At 43.3% G+C, this 10078-nt stretch overlaps 1 protein-coding gene across 2 annotated transcripts; it reads left to right on the top strand.

The window, feature by feature from the left end:
* On the top strand, window positions 1-9787 carry GCNT1 (glucosaminyl (N-acetyl) transferase 1). 2 transcript variants are annotated; one of them, XM_058695664.1, is made up of 4 exons: window positions 1-280; window positions 3134-3203; window positions 3589-3704; window positions 5612-9787. In XM_058695664.1, exon 4 carries the CDS (start codon window positions 5756-5758, stop codon window positions 7040-7042), a length of 1287 nt encoding a protein of 428 aa, XP_058551647.1. In that variant the 5' UTR covers window positions 1-280; window positions 3134-3203; window positions 3589-3704; window positions 5612-5755; the 3' UTR covers window positions 7043-9787. The 2 variants fall into 2 exon arrangements, with proteins under 2 accessions (XP_058551647.1, XP_058551646.1); XM_058695663.1 differs by lacking the exon at window positions 3134-3203.
* The last annotated feature ends 291 nt before the right edge of the window (window positions 9788-10078 follow it).

Here is a 10078-nt window from a genome sequence, read left to right as displayed (position 1 = left end):
CCATTTCTCTGACACTTTTGAACACCTGTAGCATAAATAGAGCTGATTCTTTCTTTCCCTACTGTCAGTCAGCCTGGGATTCTTGGGTCTGTTTAATCAGTTCCCTCTCGACTGTCTGCTTTTCCAATTTGACTTGCTGCCTCCTCTCTCACTCTCCCTGAGGTCATTGTTGTCTGTCCTCCTACTCCAGTGAGAACTTCACTGCACCCGAATCCTGACCAGTTGGAATTGTTCATTTTCTTCTGTTGGAACGCTTCTAGAGACTGAACTGTTACCTCGGGTGCGTTTGACCTCTTTCTTCTTGTCCCCTTCCTTGAGCAGCTCTCCTTAATTAGTATCAGCATTATAAAAGGTCAGAGTTTACTTTCGTTATTTATAGACCTTAATATTTTTGTGCTTCTTGGTTTTAATTTCAAAAAGGCACGTATTAAGATCTATTGCCGTTAGGTCCTGGCTTTCCTTCTTAACATGGTGGAATTATTTTCTTCTTCCATGTCTTTTTTTTTTTTTAACGTTTATTTATTTTTGAGACAGAGAGAGACAGAGCATGAACGGGGGAGGGTCAGAGAGAGAGGGAGACACAGAATCGGAAACAGGCTCCAGGCTCTGAGCAGTCAGCACAGAGCCCGACGCGGGGCTTGAACTCACGGACCGAGAGATCGTGACCTGAGCCAAAGTCAGACGCTTAACCGACTGAGCCACCCAGGTGCCCCTTCTTCCATGTCTTCTTAACTTGTGTTTTTCTACTTAAAAACATTCATGGTCGGTCCACAAGGAAGCCTTCCCTTTCAGGAAAGGCATCCGTATTCAAGGGAGAGACTTTCTGTCTCTGCTAAGAGACTCTCTCATCCCTGCTAAAATGTTTGCCAGGTTCTTTAGTAGACTCTGGGTGAAGAAGCCTTGGTGTGTGTTTGGGTCACATAGCAAAATGGCAGATTAGGGGCATCTGGGTGGCTCAGTCGGTTGAGCGTCCGACTTTAGCTTGGTCATGATCTCATGGTTTGTGAGTACGAGCCCCACTTCAGGTTCACTGCTGTCAGACTGTCCATGCAGGACCCGCCTTCGGATCCTCTGTCCCCCTCTCTGCGCCCCTCCCCGCCTTGTGCTCTCCCAAAAGAATAAGTATTTTTTTTTTTTTTTTTTAAATGGGAGTCCAACGTTTGTTCAAAAGCAGCTTTACAGTGTTTTTAATTTTTTTTTTCAACGTTTTTTATTTATTTTTGGGACAGAGAGAGACAGAGCATGAACGGGGGAGGGGCAGAGAGAGAGGGAGACACAGAATCGGAAACAGGCTCCAGGCTCCGAGCCATCAGCCCAGAGCCCGACGCGGGGCTCGAACTCACGGACCGCGAGATCGTGACCTGGCTGAAGTCGGACGCTTAACCGACGGCGCCACCCAGGCGCCCCAAGAATAAGTATTTTTTTTAAGTGGCAGATTAAATGTAAATGGACTAAGATCTCCAATCAGAGATCAGCAATATCGAGTTTTAAAAAATAATCCAACTATAGGATATCTACAAGAGACATGGTTTAGATTTAGAGACACAATTAGGTTGAAGTAAAAGAATGCAAGTATACACCATGCAGACAAATACCCAAAAAGAGCTAGGGTAACTATACGAATATCTGACAAAATAGACTTTAAAACAAAAACTATTAGAGACAAAGAAGGACATTTCATAATTATGAAATGGGTAGAAGGAAGAACGTCAACAAGAAAACTTGAACTATAATATAAACCAACTAGACTAATGGACATCTGTAGAACAATTCACCCAACATCAACAAAATACACAGTCTTCTCAAGAACACACAGAACATTGTCCAGCATAGGCCACTGTCTTAGACCATCAAACAAACCTAGGAACACGATCACTGTGTTGAAAGGTGAGCCTATGTTTAGCTTTGTAAGAAACGACCAAACTACCAAAACGATTGTACCATTTTGCATACTTGGAGCTCATTACACCTCTTGAGTGCATAGATTAGTTTTTTTTAAATCAAATTGGGGAAGTTTTCGGCATTATTTAAATATTTTTTTCTACCTCTCCCGTTTCCTGTCCCCCCGCCCCCACCTTTTCTTCTGCAAGTTCTACTGTGCACCTGTTAATATGCTTAATAGTACCTCACAGGTCTATGAGGCTCTGTTCATTTTTCTCTCTCTCTTTTTTTTTTTTAAGATTTATTTTTTGGAGAGAGAGAGCATGAGCAGGGGAGGGATGGGGGGCAGGAGGGGGGAGTGCAGAAACACAGGATCCGAAGCAGGCTCTGCAGTGAAAGCAAAATGTCCAATGCAGGGCTCGAACTCACTGTGAGATCGTGACCTGAACCAAAGTCGGGACACTTAACCCATTGAGCTTCCCAGGGGCCCCCTCTGTTCATTTTTCTTGTACCTTTTTTCTTTTTGTTCTTCATACTGGATACTCTCACTTGACCTCTGCTCAGTTCCACTGGTTTTTTCTTCTGTTAGCTCACACCTGCTGTGGAGCCCTTCTAGACACTTCTTCAGTTCAGTCATTGTACTTTTGAATTCCAGATTGCAGTTGGGTTTTTTCTTTATAATTTTTCTCTCTATTGAGATTCTCAGTTTGGTTAAATATTCTCATCCTTTCTTTTAGTTTTTTGGTTCTTTGAACATACTTCTAATAGCTGAGTTAAAGTCTTGAAGTCCAATGCCCCAGCTTTCTCAGGGACAGTTTTTAATTGACTGCTTTTTTTCCTGTATCTGGGCCAGACTTGTGTGTTTCTTGCTGTGTCTTGTAATTTCTTGTTGTTGTTGCAAAGGGACATTTTATAATGCGTTAACTCCGGAAGTCAGACCTCTGTCCAGGGACCCTGCCCAAGGCTTGTCGTTGTTGCCCTTTTGTTTACCGACTTTTCTAGGTTACTTTTCAGAAGTTTATTTTCTTTGTAGTGGGAGGCCACTTCAGTTTCTCTGTTCATTTAGCTTAGAGATCAGATCGTTTAGTGGTTGCATAGAGACTGCCTCAAATGTCTGAGCCGGGAAAGGGTAGGAACTGCTTAGTGGCATCAGTTTGTTTATATGACCTGATGTTTTAGCAGTTGCGATGCTTAAGTATTTTAGCAGGCTCCCCCCCTCCCCCCCACCCCCCCCCATGTTTCTTGAATACAGGTCTGGTGTCAGGTGGTGGTGGAGGAGATACTTGCAAGAAGATGAACTAAGCCACTAACTCAGTTACAAGGTTGTCTTTAATGGGCCAGTGAGCACAGATATCTTCCCTGGTGGGGGCGAGGAGGGTAAAACATATTGGATTTTCCGATCATATTCCACCATCAAACTATTCTTTGGCACCCACTTGGGGACGTGCTACTAGAGGGTTTTGTTTTTTTTTTTTTTTTTGGAAAAGCTTGACCCAAATTGCAAATATTTTCAAACTTGAGCCATACACAACAAGCATTAGGAAAACAAGACTGGCGGGAAAGAAATTTTAAAAGAGAAAAGTGAACCAGCCATAATTCGGAGAAACAAAAAGTGAATACATAGGATTCGTTCACCAGCATGCTTATGTGTATGTACACTTACGTGTGTGTTACATCCCTTCACGTATTTCCCTTTTCGTTTCACAGATTTTTTAAAAAGCCTCGTGGGGCATAGCACCATCGCTAAATGCCTGGTACATTTAAGAAGCCTGACTGCGGGAGAGGCCCTCTACAAACGCTGTTACCTGGGATCTGAGAACTAAGTAAGCCAGACTTTCTTTAATTCTAAATGGCAAAAGAAAAAAAAAAAAAATCTAAATACTTTTCATAATGTTATACTAATAATGGCCAGTTGTTTATTTTTATTTCTGTTGTTAATATTCACAATTTATTTGCTAACTAAATATTTAAAAGTTCTCGTGTTAATCTAGTCTCTTAGTTAGAACTTTTAGTTCTAGTGCTAACTGGTCTTAAAAAACAATTTCAAAAAAACAAAAACCAGTTTCAGATCTCCAACTCTGATATGGAGCCGATCAATATTATTTGACTTTCTTTGTTAGAACAGTAGCACTTGGGGGCGCCTGGCTGGCTCAGGCAGTAGAGCATAGGACTCTTGATCTCGGATTGTAAATTCAAGTTCCACGATGGTTGTAGAGATTACTTAAAAAAAAAAAAAACCTTAGGGGCACCTCGGTGGCTCAGTTCACTGAGCATCCAGCTCTTGATTTTGGCCCAGGTCGTAATCTCGAGGTTTGCAGGATCAAGCCCCGCGTCAGGCTCTGTGCGGACGGCGTGGAGCCTGCTTGGCATTCTCTCTCTCCCTCTCTCTGCCCACCCCCACTACATGCTCGCTCTCTCTCTTTCTCTCCCTCAAAATAAGTAAGCTTTCAAAAATAAATCAGTAAAATAAAATCTTCAAAGAAAAAAAGAGCAGTAGCCCTTATTAGTTATAGACGCGATTGCCAAGTTATGAAATTGATTTTTGCAAACAAAACATACTTGGTAATCCTTGTAAACAATAAAAACGGGCCGGGTTCCTCGTTGGAATCTAGACAAAAGGCCTGTCATACGTTATCGTTTGTATACAACTGTTGTTTTTCACAAGCCTTTATCATTCGAACCTGTGAAAAGCGTTGCAGGAAAGGCATCCGTGTCCCTGGTTTGGACTGTGTGTGTCCTCTCTTCCTGTGGTCCCTCAGTATGGAACTAGGAGAGGTGTTCAAAACAGGCCCAAATCAGGCCTTTCTGGTTTAGTTTGAAAATTCAGTGGACTTGTCCCCCTCCCGTGAGTCTTTAAAGGTCACAGCTATTTTTGAACTTCTCCTTAAGAGCACCTCCAGTCCCAAACTGGTGAGGAGCAGAATGGAGCTGATCTCTTCACATATTTGGGGCCGGGGGTGCCACCCAATGGACATCGATGGGTGTGTCGGGAGGAACCCAGATTAGTGATGATTTCAAGGCAAAGGGTGCTAATAGAACTCTTAAGAGGGGAGAGCAGGAACTCACCTCACCAGCTGTGGAGAGTTAAAATAATTATAGCTTAGGTCTTCAACTCTGATTTGTACTTCAATATTCCTGAGAGGTAAAATGTTTATTATAGGACATTCTAGCACATCTTTATACATAGATTTTTTTTTAGATTTTATTTTTAAGCAATCTGTACACCCAACACGGGGCTCGAACTCAAAACCCTGAGCTCAAGAGTTGCCTGCTCAGGGCGCCTGGCTGGCTCCGTCGGTTAGGCGCCCGACTCTTGATTTCCGCTCAGATCATGATCTTGCGGTTAGTGGGTTCAAGCCCCGCACCCGGCTCCGCACTGCCCGTGTGGGGCCCGCTTGGGATTCTCTCCGTCTCTCTCTCTGACCCTCCCTGCTCACGCTGTGTGTCTCTCTCTCTCTCTCTCTCTCTCTCAAAAATAAACAAACATTAAAAAAAAAAAAGTTGCATGCTCTACCGACCGAGCCAGCCAGGCACCCCCCCTTGAATTCTTTTTTACTAATCTAGTATTAATATTACAGACTGTGTGTTTCTTCTGACACTACCCTTTTCCTCTAATTGGCCAATTTGGTTCTATTTTAAATACCTGACCTAGCCAAGAGGATGGTTTTTAAACCCGAGAAGATGTCGGCAAAGACCGTATTTATATATATTCCTTCTGTTTTTCTTTCAGTGCCATTTTCCATCTCAAGATGCCTTTGCCGTTTTGACAAATGCAAACTGACCCTTCTCGAGGCCACGACAGAAGGGGAATCATGACTGTTTGAAGCCTGGAAGACTGCCCTTAATTAAGGAAAATCCTCGATCACTGTCTGAAATGCTGAGAAAGTTGTTGCGAAGGAGACTTTTCTCTTATCCCACTAAGTACTGCTTCTTGCTTCTTGTGTTTTCCCTAGTCACCTTCTCTGTTTTAAGAATTCATCAAAAGCCCGAATTTGTAAGTGTTGGGCATTTGGAGCTGGTTGGGGAGAATCCTAATAGTAATATTAATTGTACCAAAATTTTACAGGGGGATGTAGATGAAATCCAAAAGGTACAGCTTGAAATTCTAACGGTGAAATTTAGGCAGCGCCCTCGGTGGACAACCAGCGACTATATAAACATGACCAGAGATTGCAATTCTTTCGTCAAGAGGCGCAAATATATCGTAGAGCCCCTTAGTAAAGAAGAGGCAGAGTTTCCCATTGCATATTCTATAGTGGTTCATCACAAAATCGAAATGCTTGACAGGCTCCTGAGGGCCATCTATATGCCTCAGAATCTCTACTGCATTCACGTGGACAGAAAATCAGAGGATTCCTTTTTGGCCGCGGTGATGGGCATCGCCTCCTGCTTCAGTAACGTCTTCGTGGCCAGTCAGCTGGAGAGCGTGGTGTATGCCTCTTGGAGTCGGGTTCAGGCCGACCTCAACTGCATGCAAGACCTCTACCGGATGAGTGCAGACTGGAGGTACTTGATAAATCTTTGCGGCATGGATTTCCCTATTAAAACCAACCTGGAGATTGTCCGGAAGCTCAAATCGTTAATGGGTGAAAACAGCCTAGAGTCCGAGAGAATGCCATCCAATAAAAAAGAAAGGTGGAAAAAGCATTATACAGTTGTTAATGGGAAGCTGACCAACACGGGGACGGACAAAATGCACCCTCCTCTTGAAACGCCCCTGTTCTCGGGCAGTGCCTACTTTGTGGTCAGTAGGAAGTATGTGGGCTATGTGCTAGAGAATGAAAAGATCCAGAAGTTTATGGAGTGGGCCAAAGACACCTACAGTCCAGATGAGTATCTCTGGGCCACTATCCAGAGGATCCCCGAAGTCCCAGGCTCACTGTCCCTAAGCCAGAAGTATGACATGTCTGACATGCACGCGATCGCGAGGTTCGTCAAGTGGCAGTACTTTGAAGGTGATGTCTCCAAGGGGGCCCCCTACCCCCCCTGCAGCGGGGTCCACGTGCGTTCTGTGTGTGTCTTCGGAGCAGGTGACTTGAACTGGATGCTACGAAAGCACCACTTGTTTGCCAACAAGTTTGACACGGACATTGACCTCTTTGCCATCCAGTGTTTGGATGAGCATCTGCGGCATAAAGCCCTGGAGACGCTGAAACGCTGACTCTTCATCGTAGGCCACTTGAGAAATAAAACCCATGCGTGAGACGAGACGCACCCCATCCGATTCTTCTGCCTTGTTCATACACATCCAAGGAACTGTAGGGGGCGCCCTTGGGGGTGGGGACTCCCAACTGTGCGTATCCTCCAAGATCTGTGGTTTCTCCGGAGCACAGTGGGCTAGAAAGGTTATAGCATCACATGTTGACCTAGAGTTAGCATGGGGCCAGGACGGGCCGTGAGTGGCCCTGGTGGCTGGGGAAGAGACGGTGCGAAAACCAGCCTGTTGAAAGAGCTCAGGGACTTAACGAAAGGATTTCGTCTGTGCCAAAATTACTTTGAGAGCTTTAAATACGACAGTTTTCTTGATCTGAATAAATTTGTAGCAACAACCAATTGTAAGGATATAATTTATCTTGCAGGATTTATTCGGTGACATAAGGAGTTTGACTTTAAGTGATCGTTGTAAATAACTTTGTCGTAACATTGTGCTGTGTGTGTTATCAGTATGTGTCATCTCAGGGAACTTGAAAAAGGGGGCTTGATTGAACATGAATATTTCTGACTAATTTTCCCTTCCAACAATGTATAGATGTTTTTTAAAACAAGAAAGTGATCATGTCTAGTTTAGTTGATTCTGTGAATCATCTTAGCTTATTAGAAAAAAATCTCTTAGGTTATTTAAAAAGTTAAGATATCTTTGTTGTTCTAGTGTCTACAGAGAGACACTTTAGTTTTTCCAAATATTTTTCTCTACTTTCTACCCCCCCCCCCCCCGGTCTCCTCAGACCCCGCTATCAAGCTGTACTGTATAAAAACTTGTTTTCAAGGGCGCCTGGGAGGCTCAGTTGGTTGAGCGCCCGCCTTCGGCTCAGGTCACGATCTCGCGGTTTGTGGGTTCGAGCCTCCTGTCGAGCGGGCTGTGTGCTGACAGCTCAGAGCCTGGAGCCTGCTTGGGACTCTGTGTCTCCCTCTTTCTCTCCCCCTCCCCCCCTCAAACGCTGTCTGTCTCTCAAAAATAAACAAACATTAAAAGACATGTTTTTAAAAACACCTTGTTTTCATGGTGCCCCATGTGACTGCCTCAGTTCTCTTTTGTGATTCCAGTGATAGCAATCCGCGCAGGGATCTCAGACAGAAAGGGGAAGGTAGGTATGGGGAGTGGCACGAACGGGCCATGTGTGGGCAATTTCTGAGGGCTCTGAGGAGTTTTTAGCCAGCAGTCTGTACTATTTCCAGGTATCAAGGCTGTTGCTCTTTGGATCCACTTGTGTCCAGCCTCCCAGGACCTTACGTCCTAGTGTCACCTGTGTCTCCCTTTGAGAAGGACTGGCTTCTGCTGTCCCTGCGTCCTCATGCTTCCTGCCCCTCCGTCGGTCCTTAGCCCTTGGATTACAAGTTGCCTTCTCTCAGAACCCAACCCCTTGCTGTTATTCCACATGCGTCCTCGAAGGCCTGGGGATCCTGAGGGGCACCCCGGGTTTGGGGCACACGGTTTCAGTGTTGGTATGATTCACAGCATATTGGTTTTTTGTTCTACTTTCCCCCCAAAAGGCCAGTGACTTGAGGTTGCTCTCGTGCCATCTCCTAGCTCAAAGATAACGAAGATTAGAAAGAAGAGAGAAGAAAAAAACACAAAACAAAAAACGTGCCCTTTTGCTAAGCTGATACTGTTCAGCCAAAGATCTAACAGGAAATGTGACGCTTCATCATTTGGCTGAAACTTTAAACAACAGTCAAAACTACGTGCTTTATTGTAAAGCATAGCCAATGAAACCGGTAACATAGCAAAGTCATAACATCAAACAGTTTCCAGGCACTCAACTGAGAAAACATTTTTTTATTCCTTAAAGTTAGAAAACGTTCTCGTTTTATGGAGAGAGCTTTGTTATCCTGACCCTCCTGAATGAATGTTTCACATTTTTTGAACCTTTGTCATGTGTAAACGTGCCAATAGGTAGACTTCTGTGTTTTGCATGATTAAATAGGGTAGCCGACGTTGGACCAAGAAAAACGTAACTGGAAACTCAAAAGATGATGTCAGTGAGGGCATTATATGATAGTGCTGTCTCTTGCCATCTAAATCAGTTTTTTCTTTTAACACCTGTCAGATGTTTCTCCCGTGCTCTTAGTAGATGGATTTACCTATTAGATGGGTCCCTTTTTTTTTTCTCTAAAATCAGTGATACTCATTGACAAATACTTTGCGTCTATGTCTTATGTTTTTACTTCATTCATGGTGTCTTTTATGGACAGTTTTTTTCATTTCTTATTTTTGAAAATTGGCAAATTTACCGAAAGTTAAAAATAATAGTACAGTGACCACCATATAACCTTCACCTAGAATCGCTGGTTACTAACATTGTGCCCCATTTGCTTTAAATTACATGATAGATTTTGGAGTTTAGCAAAATTGATGATTAAGTCTTATCTTTTTAATTTACAAATATCCAAGGTTATCTCAACACTCTTTTTTGTAGCGTGACTGCATCTGATTTGCATTTAAATGGACAGGTTTTGAGAGATTTTTCTCCACGGTAGACATAAAGACTTTAGAGTCTCATTTCCCCAAGTCTCACATGAAAACTACCTACTGTGATACCTCAACTTTCTAGAATGGCTCTCGGTGAGATATGTCTGAACGTAACCCTATTGCTAATGCCTGTTATAGGGATTATATAGAATTTGTTTATTGTGACTCCCTTTTATACATTTTAGCATGACTTAAATAAAATTCGTACTACTGAGACATGGGGTGCCTGGCTGACTCAGTCCACAGAGCACATGACTCTTGATCTCAGGGTTGTAAGTTCGAGCTCCATGTTGGGTGTAGAGATTACTCAATAAAATCTTATAAAATAAAATTCATACTACTGGGATGAGCAATGTGAAGAATGAAAAAAAAAATGGGTTTCAAAAGGAAGCAAAAACTCAAGTTCCTTGAGAAAGTTCTAGAAATTATTTAAATTGTTCCCTATATGTCAGTTATTAAACACTGCTTTTACTGTCCTCTAAGGTCTTGTATAGGGAATGGTTAGGA

The sequence above is a fragment of the Neofelis nebulosa genome, chromosome 12 (genome assembly GCF_028018385.1).
Source record: "Neofelis nebulosa isolate mNeoNeb1 chromosome 12, mNeoNeb1.pri, whole genome shotgun sequence".
Lineage (NCBI taxonomy): Eukaryota > Metazoa > Chordata > Mammalia > Carnivora > Felidae > Neofelis > Neofelis nebulosa.
This window is presented reverse-complemented; position numbering and strand designations above follow the sequence as displayed.

Excerpts from the sequence above, each read along its gene's own strand:
- GCNT1 (XM_058695663.1), top strand. The coding sequence starts at position 5,756 with ATGCTGAGAAAGTTGTTGCGAAGGAGACTTTTCTCTTATCCCACTAAG.